Source organism: Chiloscyllium punctatum, chromosome 5, assembly GCF_047496795.1.
Source record: "Chiloscyllium punctatum isolate Juve2018m chromosome 5, sChiPun1.3, whole genome shotgun sequence".
NCBI classification, from domain to species: domain Eukaryota; kingdom Metazoa; phylum Chordata; class Chondrichthyes; order Orectolobiformes; family Hemiscylliidae; genus Chiloscyllium; species Chiloscyllium punctatum.
The window spans coordinates 11,451,715-11,468,282 of NC_092743.1; the positions used below are offsets into that span (position 1 = coordinate 11,451,715).

At 42.3% G+C, this 16,568-nt stretch overlaps 1 protein-coding gene across 3 annotated transcripts in view; it reads left to right on the forward strand.

Moving 5' to 3' along the window:
* LOC140476882 (intermembrane lipid transfer protein VPS13B-like) overlaps window positions 1-16,568 on the forward strand; it is a 957,534-nt gene that overhangs the window by 887,353 nt on the left and 53,613 nt on the right. For all 3 annotated transcript variants that reach the window (XM_072569770.1, XM_072569768.1, XM_072569769.1), the window contains exons 47-52: window positions 303-478; window positions 3,682-3,852; window positions 4,595-4,805; window positions 7,424-7,612; window positions 9,666-9,812; window positions 16,063-16,346. In XM_072569770.1, coding sequence (XP_072425871.1) covers window positions 303-478; window positions 3,682-3,852; window positions 4,595-4,805; window positions 7,424-7,612; window positions 9,666-9,812; window positions 16,063-16,346 — 1,178 coding nt within the window. The remainder of the gene's footprint in view (window positions 1-302; window positions 479-3,681; window positions 3,853-4,594; window positions 4,806-7,423; window positions 7,613-9,665; window positions 9,813-16,062; window positions 16,347-16,568) is intronic.

Sequence of the window (16,568 nt, forward strand, 5' to 3'; positions counted from 1 at the left end):
CTTATATCACTTTGTAAAGCTTGATAGCTCTCTTCTGAAGTATGTTGGAATAGTTTACAATGGTAAAGGTGCTATATAAATGTAATTTGATGTTGTATCATTGATAACATAGGGAATTGTCCCCAAGACGAGTCAAATCTACAGGAGTATATTTTGCACTTGGGAAAGAATGGCATAACATTATTTTATTTCTCAAACTGTGATGTTGTTGTTCCCTGCCCTCACCTTGGCCTTCTGTCCACTGACAAACTTGTTTTATTTTTGCAGCAAAGGCTGTTAAGTTTCTTGTGTTTGAATTGCAGCTGTTTCTCAGTCCTTTGTTTGTCATGAGGAGCCATCTCCCTGATCCCATTATCCTACACGTCGAGAGACGAAGTTTGGGTTTGAAAGAACCTCAAGTCATTGCTGGAAAGGGGCAGGAAGAGCCACTCCAGAATGTGGAACCTGAAGTCGTGCACCATTTGACATTTCAAGCAAGGTAACCGTAAAATTCTTACCAGTGACAATCAGTGACTGTTTCTTCACCTTGTTCCAGACACTCGTTGTTCCACAAATGTGCTTTGAACCTTCTTTTCAAATTCTCAGCCTGTAATACTTGCCTATGTGTAGTGGTATTTCTATAGGGTATAATTAGTGGTAAATTGTTATGTTTGCCTGCATTGTACATTTTGTACTCTGATGTAAATTATAGCATCAGTAGGGAAGGGTGGGAAATGTACTGCTTCTGTCGTCATTCCTGTATTTTGGTCTGCAGATATACTGATGTAAACTGTTATGTGACTTGGCGTGTTGGGTAGGTTGGCAGAAAGTGAAGCAGTCGAATCGAAAGAAAGAAAGGCTTGCTTTTTTCAAGGGTCATTTTTGGCCCCAGGTCATCCCCAAGTGCTTGACAACCAATGAAGTATTTTTGAACTGTAGTCAGTGTAGGAAAAGTAACAGCCAAATTGTTCATAGTAGGGTCTCAAAAGCAGCCGTATGAAAAGACCAGCCTTTCAGTTCTGGTAGTGCAACTTGAAGTGCTCCTGTTTCTGAAGCTTAATTTAATCCCCATCTGTGAATAATTTAGTAAAAACAAAATCAAGGTGTTGTAGAAACCCTTTATAACGCAAGTCAATCGAGGCAAATATAATGATAGCAGGCACTTGTTGAAGGTACTGTCTCAATTGTTTGGAATTCTCTACCACAGGACGCTGTTGAGGCCAGTTCGTTAGATATATTCAAGAGAGTTAGACATCGTCCTTGTGGCTAGCAGGATCAAGGGATATGGAGAGAAATCGGGAGCAGGATACTGAAATTGTATAATCAGCCATGATCATATCGATGGTGGTGCAGGCTCGAAGGACCGAATGGCCTACCTATTTACTGTGTTTCCATTGGCTGGGTGTTGCTGGGTGCTGTGGTTCTTGACAGCCCCTGCAGCTCGGCTAAGAGGTGGGAGAAGAAGAGTCTGACCAGTATCTGGATGGCTGCTCCATAGCATTTGAATGTCAGAATCAGCATTATTTGCTTAGCAGTAAGAATTCCACTTCATTTGAGTACGATGCCAAGCAAGTGGATGATTCATACCTGTGTAATTCTAACAGCACCAAGTGCAAGAAGTGGCCAGTGCCCTACACTATGGGCACTGCCACCCTGCTGAGGAGGCCAGGTGAGTCAGAGCTCACAGCGAGCAGAGTAACTTGGATGGCGGTCCAAGTTCGCAAGGGTGCATATGGTTAACTATTTTGTCAAAAGTTCTCCTAATGAGTCTCCCTTGAGCTCTGGGTCTCTTCCAGCCGTCGCAAAATTCCAGCAGGGACAGGATGAAGCCCTTATCCAGCTGTTAGCCGTTCTCTTAAGAGCCTCTTTTGTTCTTTAAGGGCAGACAGACGGCCAGATGCTACTCCCACTCCCATATGTCCTCGGAAAATGTCAGACAGGTTGGGGCGATGGAAAGGCCGGCTGATCCACTTTGCATCAGTTGCCATCTCCGCCGGCCTCTATCATACATACCCCAACCTTCAAATTCGGTATTGGCAAGCTTGAGATCCATCCCCATGTGGACAGATCCACTTTCACACAGATTGTATTGATATAAGATGGTGAAATGGGCACACCCCATAGTGTAGAATCATATGGCACCAAAGAAAAGCCCATTACATTCCCAATCATCCAAACTCTCAGAATTAGAAAAGAAAAGCTCCATGTTTGTCCTCTGGTTCTTCTGCCAATTGTTCTTAAGTATGTCCTTGTGTCACTGATCATTGTGCCACTAATTATTCCATGAAAACCATTCATGATTGTTATACACTGCTGTCAAGTTCCCCCATAGTCTTCTCTGCTTCATGAAGAGCAGGCCCATCTTTTCTCATAACTGAGTTCTCTCATCCCTGCCCAGTCCACCCTGAACCTCTCCAAACATTGTTTATGTAATGTGAACATTACTGGCAAAGCCAGCATTTGTTGTCCAGTCCTATTTGACCTTGTGTAGGTGGTGGTGAGCAGCTTTCTCAAACTTCTGCAGTCAATGTGGTGTGCCAGCAATGCTGTTAGAGTAGGAGTTCCTGGACTTTGACCTAGCAACAGGGAACGAAAATAGTTTCACATCAGGATGGTATCTGACTTGGAGGGAACTGGCAGGTGGTGCCATTCCCTTGTATCAATTGTCCTTTGTCCTCGCTAGGAGAGGTTGTGAGTTTAGAAAGTGTTGTGAAAGGAACCTTTGTAAATTACTTTGCTGCATTTTGTCGATGCTGCACACTGTATCAGTGGTGGTGGGAGTGACTTGAAGATGGTGGAACACCAGTCAATTAGGCTGCATATCTCTGAATGGTGTCAAGCTTTTTGAGTGTTGTTCAAGCTGCACTCATCCAGACAAGCCTGGAGTATTTCATCACGCTCCTAACTTGTGCCTGTAGATGGTGCCCTGGGAATTAGGGGTTGAGTTGCCCACCTGCAGTATTCCTAACCTCTGACTGGTTCTTGCAGCCACAGTGCTTAATAGCACTACCAGTGACACCTTCCATACCTTTAGAACATAGAACAATGCAGTATAGAACAGGCCCTTCGGCCCTCGATGTTGCACTGACCTGTGAGCTATTCTCAGCTCGTCCCCCTATACTATCCCATCATCATCCATGTGTTTATGTAAGGATTGTTTAAATCTCCCTAATGTGGCTGAGTTGACTATATTAGCAGGTAGGGCATTCCGCACCCTTACCACTCTTTGCGTAAAGAACCTGCCTCTGACATCTGTCTTAAATCTATCACCTCTCAATTTGTAGTTAAGCCCCCTTGTACAAGCTGACGTCATCATCCTACAAAAAATACTTTCACTGTTTAGTGATGATTGAGAGCAGTATGTTTTAATGCTAATTGGCCAAGTTGGATTTGCCCTGCGTTTTTTGTGGACGGGACCTAACCTTTCCACAATGTTCCATCTTTGCGAGTGTTATAGATGTAGTAGAATAGTTTGGCTTAGGGAATGGCCAGTTCTTTAACACAAATCTTCAACACCGCAGCCAGGATGTTGTTGGTGCGCATAGCCTTTGATGTATCAAGTGTCTTCAGGCATTTATGGGTGGAATTCTTATTCAAACCTGCATTTGGCAAAATATGAATTGACTTTTAGTTCTTGGCAAAGGAAATCATGTTTAAATGGCAATGCAATGGGTTGTAATAATAATTCTCCTTTCGTCACAGGGAGGAAGATGAAGCATCCCAGTGTGCAGTCCCCATCTCAACAGTTCTCATTAAACAAATTGTCCGTGGGCTACAAAGTGATTGTATTGTTAGCAAGTTACTTAGAGAGTTCTACAACAAGAACACTGATGCACGTAACCCTTGGCCGTACATAACAAAGCAACCTGACAGGTAATGTAGTAAAACCCTCAGCTTTCTGCTCTCTGTGCAACCAGCAATTCGGAAATATGCTAAACATTTGGATACAAATGGATACAATTAAAGTGTCTGTTACTTTGGTCTATTTAAACCGAAATATCCTTTAATCAGGAAACGCATAACTATTGCCAGAAAAAAGCAACTATACCTAATAATGTTCTGTTTCACTTTTTATTCTCCTCCTCTTATCAAATTCTTTACATTTTCAGTGGATCAGGGAAGGTTCTTTTGAAGGAGGGAAATTTATCTAAATTTAACCTGTATGAACCTATTTCTGATCAATCTTAGAGTATCATTTGTATTCATAAAAATGTTTGATTTAGAGATGAAATCTAAACACTTAATAATGCTTTGGTTATAAAGTGACCATTATCTTTGCAAATCTGTATGATTACGTGAGAGCTATTTGATCCCCAAGCTGACTTTGTAAAGTTCCGAATCAAAGAGTTGTATCAACTGGTAATCCACAGTTAAGAAGATAAATGTCATTTTTGCTCGGCCTGAGAAGATTGTATGGTAACACAAAAGAATTTGTTGGTAATCTTTATGTAATCATTTGCTGGCAGCCTTTTAAAAGCCAGAACAATTTTTAAGGATCTGTCACTTCTGACATGAAGAATCATGACAGCTTAAATACTTACTTCAAACATGTAACTGCCAGCAAGGATAATGAAGAACTAATCTGTTTCTCTTAATGTGTGTTTGAACCGAGCAGCAAAAACAGCAGTGAGCTGCTTGCTCAGTGGGACAGTCCAATGCAAGTTAAACTGTCTGCCTGGAAACCCTTCCTTAATACCCTCCTTGTTGAACTACTACCTTGGGCTTTGTTTGTCAACCAATCCAAATGGGACCTCTGGCTCTTTGAAGGCGAGAAGATAGTTGTGCAAGTTCCTGCTGGGAAAGTAATTGTGCCTCCAAACTTTCAGGTACACATGTTGATAATTTGCATTCACGCTCTTGGAAAGAAAATCTTTTGTACGTTTTGAAAGGATTGCCTTTTAGTTTCTGGGCAGGTTTTGCATTTTCCATTGTTCTTGTGAAGAGCTTTGCTGAGATACTGATAATAATTTGACTGAACATCCACATCAGCCTACACGTTGAGAAGGTCAGCGCCTGAGCTGTCAGCTGTCGGCCTCCCAAATAGGATCTTTGTTTATTTCTTCAGTGGCAATGCCAACATTTGCTGCACAAGACCATAAGGTACAGAGGCAGAATTAGGCCATCCATAGGGTCAGCTCCACCACTCGATCATGGTTGATACATTTGTCAAGCCCATTCTCCTGCCTTCTCCCTGTAATCCTGGTCCCCTTACTGATCAAGAACGTATCCATCTCTGTTAAATACACTCAATGACTTGGTCTCTACAATCTTATGAGTTCCACAGATTTACCACTTTCTGGTAAAATTCCTCCACATCAATTTCTTCAGAGTTTGCTCTGAGGCTAGGCCCTCAGGTCCTCGTCTCTTCTATGAGTGGAAATATCTTCTCCATGTCCACTTTATCCAGGCCTTTCAGCATTGTGTAAGTTTCAATGAGATGCTTCCCCCCCCCCCCATTCTTCTAAACTCCATTGAGTATGAACTCAGAGTCCTTAGCAATCCTCATATGACAAGTCCACTTTCCTAATTTCCATCATTCACCACCACCTTGAATATAACCAGGTGGTTTGTGACGCCACTGAAGGGGAGAAAAGCAGCAATACACAGAATTAGATATGCAGATTGTACTGGATCTCCAAATTAAGTTGGACCAGTCTGTCTCACATGTATGTTTTTCTGTTATTTCATTCTGGGATTTCAGAGGCAGTGGTATAATGGTAATGTCACAAGAACAGCAATTCAGAACCCCAAACTAATGTCCTAACGACATGGGTTTGAATTCCTCTCAAGACATTTGGTGAAACTTGAATTCAGTTGTTAAAGATCTAGAATTGAAAGCTGATCAAATGGTGGCTGTTTGGCCTCTTTTGGTCTGTCATAAAAACACATCTAGATCACTTGTATCCTTTAGGAGAGGAAATTTGCCACCCTCACCTGGTCTGGCTGATATGTGAATGAGATGCACATCTCTGCAATGTGGTAAAACTATACAATGTAGAAGCAGAAGTAGACCATTCGGCCCATCCAGACTTCTGCTATTCAGTGAGATAATGACTGATCTAATAATCTTAAGCTCTACTTTTCTGTCTTTTCAGTATTAGATTTTATTGTCATATGTGCTCAAGCCTTGGGATACACCCTATAATCCTTAATTCCCTTACTGATTAAAATTATGTCCCATCTCAGCCTTAAACATATTTGACAACCCAGCCTTGACTGCTCCCAACCGTGAAGAAACCCACAGATTCACTACCGTCTGAGAGAAGAAATTGCTCCTCACCTCTGTCTTAAATGGTTCACTCTTATTCTGAGATTATGCCCTTTAGTCCTAAACTGTCCCACAGGGTGAAACAGCCTCTCCATATGTATCCTGTCAAAACCCTAAGAATCTTGTATGTTCCAATAAGGTCTCATCTCATTCTTCTAACTTGCTATGGGGCCATTCTACTCAACCTCCCCTCATAAGACACCCCCTCACAACCAGGGTCAGCCTAGTGAATCTTGTCTTGACAGCCTCCAATGCCAGTATCTCTCCCTTCAGAAAAGGGGACAAAACTGTTCATGATATTCCAGCTGTGGTTTGACTAGTGCCCTGTATAGTTTTAGGAAGGCTTCCATATTTTAATACTCGATTCCCTTTCAAATAAAGGTCAACGTTTCATTTGCCTTCCCTTTTGCCTGCTGAATGTGGATGCTACTATTTTGTAATTTATGCACAAGGAGGTTGAGTCTGAATTCTGGGTAGATAGGAATGGGCAACAAAATGCAGGGCTAACCTGCAATGCCCACATCCCAAAGACAAATAATTGTTTTTTTTTAAATTATGATTTATTCACCTTACTATGGTTGCAGAGGCATATGTAGGTCAGACCGAGCAAGATGGCAAATTTCCCATCTGGAGGACATTAGCAAACCACCCTTCCCCTAACAAGACCACAGTGACTATCCCTGATTAATCCAGGCCTTTCTAAGTAAGGTTCGCCCTATCTCTCAATATTAATCCAAGTGGTTTGTCTTTTGGTCTGAGTGATCAGCCAATCAGTATATTGAACTTCGCTCCTGATTAGCTTGATGCTGTTTTTAAGCCTCATTGTAGACTCCCAAGTCAATGAAAAGGGTTTCAATGAACCTTAATAGTTCTTGTTAGTATCTTGAAAACTGCAATCAGAAGTGTTCTTTCAGGCATTATATTCCAAAACGTAAAAACTTATTGTGTTTAAAAACCTTGTTGTTTTGTGGGAGCAGGTTGTCTGCAGGATACCCGAGACTTGGAAATAATGCGTGGCCTGAAAAAAGAAAGGAAATATCATTTTTAAACAATATGGACAACTTTAATTTGGTTCAAATGCTGGCTCATTAACTGAGGAAAGAAAAACTGCAAAATGCCACTTGAAAATAGTGTAAAATGACCAGTACTGTAATTGTTATTAATCATTCATTTTAGGAGCCTTTTCAGATTGGTATCTACTGGGCCAGCACAAACACTGTACACAAATCGACAGCAGTCCGGCTTGTGCATGATGTCACATCCCCGAAGTGGAAGGATTATCCTGTCACTGATGTCATTACACTGGATGAGGATGGGATCGCTGATGCAGATGTAAAACTTGGAACCTTTCCCGATCATCAGAAGGTCTGTTTGCAACCACTGAACCCTTTTGTTGCCCCTGGGGGAATGTTTGAAAAACTGTCTCGGCAGTTTTCTGTTGGAACATTAGTGTGCTGTGTAAAACCATAAGCAAAAACTCCCTTTCCACATAGCCAAAGAAGGAAAACTTGCTCTGGATTCTGCACTTCTTTTCTTTGCCAGCTCTTACTGCTGCATGTATTGCTAAGTGGGTCCGGTTGCATGATCTCCCAGAAAACATTGCACCAGAAGCACTTTATAAATCTGAAGTTGAAAACCGAATGTGCTCGAGAAACTCTGCAGTTTGAGTTGCATCTTCTTCCAAAGAGTCATGCCGACTCGAAATGTTAACTTCGTTTCTCTCTCCACAGATGCTGCCAGACCTGCTGACTTTTTCCAGCACTTTATGGTTTATCCTGGAATTTGCTACTAATAACATTGGCAGATCGTTGGGTTTTGATTGTCTGTAGATACTTTGTGTGTACATTTTTGAGAATATCAGAACAACATGGGCCAATTCGTTCCTTGAACCTGTTTTGCCATTCAGTTAGATCAGGGCAGTTATATAGATTAGATTACTTAGATTAGATTAGATTAGATTACTTACAGTGTGGAAACAGGCCCTTCGGCCCAACAAGTCCACACCGCCCCGCCGAAGCGTTAACCCACCCATACCCCTACATCTACATCTTCATCTACCCCTTACCTAACACTATGGGCAATTTAGCATAGCCAATTCACCTGACCTGCACATTTTTGGACTGTGGGAGGAAACCGGAGCACCCGGAGGAAACCCACGCAGACACAGGGAGAACGTGCAAACTCCACACAGTCAGTCGCCTGAGGCGGGAATTGAACCCGGGTCTCCGGCGCTGTGAGGCAACAGTGCTAACCACTGTTGCCTCATTTAACTCTATAAACCTGCCTTGATTCCTACATTGATAATGCCAAATAAAACTCTGCATTAAAATTTTTATTTGCTTGGAATCACTTTAGGTCAGTACTTCTAGAAATCTTTGTGTGAAGGACTGCTGCCTGACTTCAACCCTGAATGACCCAATTCTAATTTTGAAGTCATGCGGCTTTGTTTGTGCTCCCCTAAGAAAGAAAATGATTTCTCTCTTTGTACCCTTTTAACCATCCTTATTACCACACTTAGATCGCCCCTTAATCTTCCACCTTCAAGAAAGAAAGGCTGAGTCTACGTAACCTATCCTCATAATTTAAGCAGTTTATTTCCTAGTATCATTCTGGTGAATCAACGCTGCATCTTCTCCAAAGCCAATATATCCTTCCTGATGAGCCGAGGCTGCATGCAGTCAGCCAACTGAAGTCTAACCCGAGCTCTGTGCAGCTGGGCATTAGCTTAGACCCTTTTGAGTTAATGCCTAACAGCTTTTTAAATTACTTCTTTGTTCCTGTCCGCTAATGCTGGGTGATTTTTAACAACTCACCAAATATCCTTTGACAGTAACTTCCACATTTGAAATCTCTACTATCTGGAACTGCAAATGCAGTATATATACGTATAAAAACCACCATCTACAAGTTCGCCTCCAAACCACTTACCACCCTGACTTGGAAATAGATCAGCATTCCGTCAGTTTTGGTGTGCCAAAGTCCTGGAACTCCCTCTTTAATGGAACTATGAGTTTACTGTGTCCCAAGGACTGTAGCAGTTTCAGAAGGTCAGCTCATCACCACCCTGTCCAGAGCAATTCAGGATGGGCAATAAATGCTGACCCAGTCAGCGAAATCCATATCCCATGAACAAATTTAGAAAGAAAGCAGCCAACCATTAATGGGAGTTATTTGCACATTTCCTTTCTTATGGAGGAAATGCCATAGGAACCTCATACCTGGGAAGAGAAGGAGTGTCAGTTAGTGTCTAATATTTTTTATTGCAAAGCTGCTTACCTACATCACAATAAGGAGTTCACTTTGAGAGTAATTAATTGGCTATGATGTGTTTTGGGACATTGCGTGTATGGATATAAGGTGATGTGAATGCAATTTCTTTTATTTCTATTTTACTGATTTGTTAACTGTGCTTCTGCAGCTGTGTCAGTTTTGTATATCTTCAGTGGTACGACATGGGATTCAGATCCTAGTGATTGAAGACAAGACCATTTTAATGAACGCCACGACTCACAAAATCTACTATCGCCCTATGCTCATCTTCCCAGAACAAGCAACACAAAAGGAGGTACAAGTTGCAGAAATTGTTGTCTTTTAGTTTGTCAAATCTATGGAAGTATGAGGCATGTATATTTAATCCAAGTTCTGAATGTATGATAAAGGTCACTGTAAATTGCAGAACATTGAACATTTTGACTGGTAAATTAACATTTTTGTCTCATTTGACATTTCCTTCCTTTTGAAATTGTCATAATATGTCCATTATGCTGGGTGGCAGGGTGAAATGTGAGGAGGATGTTAGGAGATTACAGGGTGACCTGGACAGGTTAGGTGAGTGGACAGATGCATGGCAGATGCAATTTAATGTGGATAAGTGTGTGGTTATCCACTTTGGTGGCAAGCACAGGGAGGCAGGTTACTACAACTCCCCCTCCCACTCTGCCGAGGACATGGAGGTCCTGGGCCTCCTTCACCACCGCTCCCTCACCACCAGACGCCTGGAGGAAGAACGCCTCATCTTCCGCCTCGGAACACTTCAACCCCAGGGCATCAATGTGGACTTCAACAGCTTCCTCATTTCCCCTTCCCCCACCTCATCCTAGTTTCAAACTTTCAGCTCACTTACTGTCTCCTTGACTTATCCGACCTGCCTATCTTCTTTTCCACCTATCCACTCCACCCTCTTCTCTTTGACCTATCACCTTCATCTCCTCCCCCACTCACCCATTGTACTCTATGCTACTCTCTCCCCACCCCCACCCTCCTCTCGCTTATCTCTCCATGCTTCAGGCTCACTGCCTTTATTCCTGATGAAGGGCTTTTGCCCGAAACGTTGATTTCGCTGCTCGTTGGATGCTGCCTGAACTGCTGTGCTCTTCCAGCACCACTAATCCAGTACTACCTAAATGGAGTCAAGTTAGGTGAAGGGGCAGTGCAAAGAGATCTGGGTGTTCTTGTACACCAGTCAATGAAGGCAAGCATGCAGGTACAGCAGGTAGTGAAGAAAGCTAATAGCATGCTGGCCTTCATAACTAGAGGGATTGAGTATAGAAGCAAAGAGGTTCTTCTGCAGTTGTACAGGGCCCTGAAATATTGTGTGCAGTTCTGGTCTCCGAATTTGAGGAAAAACATTCTGGCTATTGAGGGAATGCAACGTAGGTTCACGAGGTCAATTCTTGGAATGGCAGGACTATCTTATGTTGAAAGACTGGAGTGACTGGGCTTGTATACCCTTGAGTTTAGAAGACTCTGGAGGCAGGAAACATGTTTCCGCTGATGGGTGAGTCCCGAACCAGAGGACGCAGCTTAAAAATAAGGGGTAGGCCATTTAGGACAGAGATGAGGAGAAACTTCTTCACCCAGAGAGTGGTGGGTGTGTGGAATGCTCTGCCCCAGAAGGCAGTGGAGGCCCAGTCTCTGGATTAGTTTAAGAAAGAGTTGGATAGAGCTCTCAAGGATAATGGAATCAAGGATTATGGAGATAAGGCAGGAACAGGATACTCATTGACGATGATCAGCCATGATCATAATGAATGGTGGTGCAGGCTCGAAGGGCAGAATGACCTACTCCTGCACCTATTGTCTATTGTCTATTTCTATGATAGCAAATTCCACATTTTAGCCATTCCCTGGAAAAGGAATGATGTGGAGGTGCCAGTGTTGGACTGGGGTGGACAAAGTTAAAAATCACAGAACACCAGGTAATAGTCCAACAGGTCTATTTGGAAGTACTCGCTTTCAGAGTGCTGCTCCTTCATCAGGTAGCCAGTGGGACAGGATCATAAGATGCAGTATTTGTGTCTTATGATCCTGCCAATTAATTACCTGATGCAGGAGTAGTGTTCTGAAAGCTAACACTTCCAGATAAACCTACTGAACGATAACCTGGTGTTGTGTGATTTTTAACTCTAGAAAAGAAAGTGCTTCTAAGTGGGTTTTTATTAGTGATTCTCTGATTATTTATGACCCTTCCTTTTGGTCTCACCGTTAAGTTGAAACAGTGGGCTGTTTGGTATTCAGTTGAAATATGGCAAGGTTTGGAGAGGAACTCAGTTCCTCTAAAGATGGAAAAGGCTGCTGGAAGATCCATCAAATGGGCACCTAGCAGACAGCAGTTGGGCATTCCACCAATATGAGGATCCTGACTGAGGAAGAACTAGTCACGAAGAATCGCTGGCCGATTCAAAGCAACAGCAGCACCCTGGAGGAGGCTTGATTGCTGCCAGTGCAAACCCCTGCTCCCTGAAAGGAGAGCAACCATGGAAAAGGTGGGGTTTTCCTGGGGCAGCGAGGGGGAAACCTTGGGGATGAAGGCAAAGATGGGGAGGATAGCTCTCAGTGGCCATCCCTGAGTTTACGTCCAGTCCATCGACAGTATGCAAATTTTCTTAGTTGCATCTACCCTATTGTACCTTTCCTTAATCATGAAGAGGTGTGTGAGATCACCCCTCAGTCTTCTCTTTCCTAAATGAATGGCAGAACAGACTCAAGTAGCTGAATGACCTACCTCTCTTCCTTCGTCTCCATCGTAGGAAATACCTATAATGTGAATTTGACCAAGTAAGCGAATGGAGTGGGTACAGGAAAAAGGCATGAATCACCAGAATTACAGCAAAGTATGAAAGCAAATCAAATGATCTCATAGAGCTGTTCCAGGGGTTTCTCATTTGGGATGATATTATGTTCAGTACTCAGTGACAAAAGTTGAGAGGCTGGAGACTAAAGTTTATAAACTCAGGACAAAATACTATTTTTTCTACAATGGAGCTTCCAGTTTGGAAGGTTTCAAATGTAACCCTACTGTCTCAAAAAGATGTGGAGGTGGCAATATTGGACTGGGGTGGACAGAGTTAAAAATCATACAGCACCAGGTCATAGTCCAACAGGTTTATTTGGAAGCACTAGTTTTCGGAGCACTGCTCCTTCATCAGATAGTGACCTGGTGAAGGAGCAGCACTCCGAAGCTCGTGCTTCCAAATAAACCCGTTGAACTATGCCCTAGTGTTGTGATTTTTAACTTTGTCTAGAAAAGGAGGAAGAGGAAAAAAAGGGCATTACTGACTTGTTAGCCTGGAGTAGGGAAGACACGAGTATTATCAAGGTTGCAATTATAAGATATTTTTGAAAATAATTGTCTGTTGGACAGAATCAAGATGAATTCAGGAAGGGGTAATCATGTTTACCTGTCCTATTTGGGGGATGTTCCTAGCAGAGTTGATAAGAGGGAAGCAGTGGATTTAGTGTATTTGGATTTTCAGAAGACTTTTTGATAAAGTTTCATACGGAAGGTTAGTCAACAAAATTAAAGTGTATGGGAGCCTAATCTTCAGTCGCATGTCTCAAACTGGCAATCTGCACGTGATAAATTACAGATAGAATTCTCAATAGATATTGTTTAATTGATTAATCTTTTACCACTTTTCAGCTGTTTAAAGATATGACCATAACTAATTATTAAAGGAATTCCTTTCAAAATTTGACCTTCAACTGTCTCATAATGGCCTTCAATGTAATTTCAGTAACTTGTGAAGTCTTTAACAGATTTACACCTCGTTTCAATATATAGCTGTTTGAATTATAACTATTTGAAGAATACTTCCGTTGCAATTTGAGATGACTGCCTTTGTTATTATTAATCTTTGGTGACCACTCAGTGCCTCAAGTTGGGTTGAATACATTTTCACTAGATTTGGCAAGTTGGCAGCTGTGGTCTTGTCTAGTTCCCCTGAAGGGAGTAATACAGCCCCTTCTATCCTTGTTAACTGTCAACAGATGACATGCTCGTTGAAGACGTCTATATACATTTCAAAACAAATAAGAAATTCTAATCGTAGCCACTTTCCAGTGAGACAGTTGTTTAAAATTAAAGGGTTGCACACACAGAACATTTCATATCATTTACGTTGCAAAGCAGTGAGGAGCATGGTAGCTACAAGTTTTTTGCAACTCCTCTCTTCCAGTCAGTGATTAGCAGGTTTTGCCTGGGTTGGAGGTATTGGAACGCATCCTCTGTTATTCATTTGTGGTGTCACTGGATGGCCAGCATTTATTGCCCATTCCCAGTTGCCGTTTTGAGGTCATGGTAGTGAGATGCCTGCATGAACTCCTTCAGTCCATGTGTTATTGATAGACCCTGAATAGCATTAGGGAGGGAATTCCAGGATTTTGACCCAGCAACACTGAAGGAAAGGCAATATATTTCCAAGTCAGGATGAGTGGCTTGGAGAGCAACCTGCAGGGAGTGGTGTTCCCATGTATCTGCTGCCCTTGACCTTTGAGGTGGAAGTGGGTATGGGTTTGGAAGATGCTGTCTAAGGATGTTTGATGAATTTCTGCAGTGCATCTTGGAGATTTTACACTCTGCTGCTACTGGAGGAAGAGGATGATGGTCTTATTCCCCTCAGAAAAGAGGGATGTTACTGCACTCTCTTACTCCATGTACCAATGCAGATCTCATGCACATTGGCTGATGCATTAATATGTCACTGAGAAAACGTGCAAATTTTCTTCAGTGCGTATTCCTGGTCCTTTCTGCCTCAGCACCATCATTCTTAGAAGTGGAAATAAAAGTACGTGAAATTTACAGGACGCAACCAAGCCATTCTGCCCAACTATTCCAGATCGGTGTTTATACGCTTTACGGTGTTTACATCTTGTCCAATTTGATTCTACACCAGAGAGAATCATACATTATGAGAAACTGAAGCTTCACCCCTCCCTATCTCTGAAACCTCTTGTGATTTTAAGGACCTCTAATAGGTCAGCTCTCACTTCTCTCTATCCAAGAGAATACAGAGACCCACACTGTTCATCCTCACTTGATAGCTGACAGAACTTCCAAATCACTACCATCTCAGATACCTATGCTCATCTAACTATGGCCTCTTGATCAAAGCACAAATTTCTGAACTTCCACCCCTAAAAATCTCCACCTCGGTCTCTCGAGCTCTCTCTCTTTTAAAATACTCCTTAAAAACTAATCTCTTTGACCAAACTTTTGGTTATTTGCCACGTTATCTCCTGGTGTAGCTTGCTGGCAAATTTTTTTGACAGCACTCTTGTGATTGACATGAGTCATTTTACAATGTAAAAGGTGTTATATAAATGCAAGCTGTTGTTGTCATTGGAGAGCTAAGCATTTTGAGGTGCGGAGAGAGAAATTGGTGCAGGAGCAGTCAATATAATCCCAATAGCCAGCTCTGAGGAGGAGGTGCTACCTTGCTGTTGTCCTGTTATTACGATGTGGCAAAGGTATGGCTAAGCAATAGAATGGAGAGCCCTTTCCCAGAGCAAGTAAAACAGGGAGTCCAAAGAGAGGGAAAATTTAAAATGGGAAAACATTCCCAAAAGCACATTAGCATATTTTCCTCTTTGTGATACTTTATCACATTTTGTTCAATGTCTGTCTGCTCCATTTTTCTGTATGATGTGAATTTAAGCTCTTGGAATGGTATCTTTGGCTGAATCTTACATCAAATGGACTGCAGCGGCACAGAACATCAGCTCGCACCATCTTCTCAAGCACGACCAGGAATGAGCAATAAGTGCTGTCCCAACCAGGAAAGCCCATATTTCCTGAATGAATGAAAAGAAAAGCACTTTACCAGCCTCCACCACCGTCTCCCACGATCTTAGCAGGGGACATCGGCTGAGAGGAATGCTGACTATCCCACTGACATTGTACAGTCCATTGCCCTCAAAAACAGAAATTCTCCATCAAAGAGCTCTCTGCTACTTTAGGGAGGAACCTTGCAATGTGGACCCAATGTTTAAAAATGGAGTCCAGTGTAGATGAGCATAGGTATCTGAGATGGTAGTGATTTGGAAGTTCTGTCAGCTATCAAGTGAGGATGAACAGTGTGGGTCTCTGTATTCTCTTGGATAAAGAGAAGTGAGAGCTGACCTTTTAGAGGTCCTTAAAATCACAAGATGTTTCAGGGATAGGGAGGGGTGAAGCTTCAGTTTCTCATAATGTATGATTGTCTCTGGTGTAGAATCAAATTGGATAAAGTGTAAACACCGTATAGTGTGTAAACACCGATCTGGAATAGTTGGGCAGAATGGCTTGGTTGTGTCCTGTAAAATGAGATTGTGTGTTGGGTGTGGGAAGGGAAACCCGAGCTCAAGGCAAGATATAAACCTTTGGGGTTTGGTTTTGGTGGTCTGCTGGGTTGCCATTCCTCAACATTTTTTTTACTACACCTCAAGAGTACTTCATTGCTTGTAAAAGTGTTTAGAGGTGGCCATGCAGACCACCATATTAGATGCATGTCTTTCCTTTATTAGTAATGTTACTGAATTTTATTCATGTTTTTCAGCGTGTCCACATAGCAGAAAGTTCTGTGTTTAGCCTCAGTCCAGCGAGAGCCCACTCTCCTCCTGTGCCAAGCTCCATTCCTTGCTGGGATCTCCTCGCAGGTGCAAGTCAAGCAGATTTCATCACCCCACTACCCCAAAAATATCTGCTGCTCAGCTACTCTCCACACATTGGCATGAACAGCTGTCAGTTCTGGAGTCTGCCAACTATAATTAGGCAGGATTTTCCGAGGCAAAGTGTGGCAGTGCCTCTTGGGGATTCCGGTGAAAGTGGATTTTGTTCCAGGTACGGTGAAAGCAATTTTGATTTAGAAAAAAAAAGTCTCTTGTTGACGTACTCTGCCATGCGTAACTATTTAACTTCAACATTGATATTTCAAGTAACTAACCAAGACACACTGTGGGGATTTGTTGGAGGGCATTCCTATTTGAAGACCGAAATTCAGTAATCCTCTCTTTTATTTCTAAAGCAAGATATAACTTTGCATGTTTTGCGACTAATCATTTT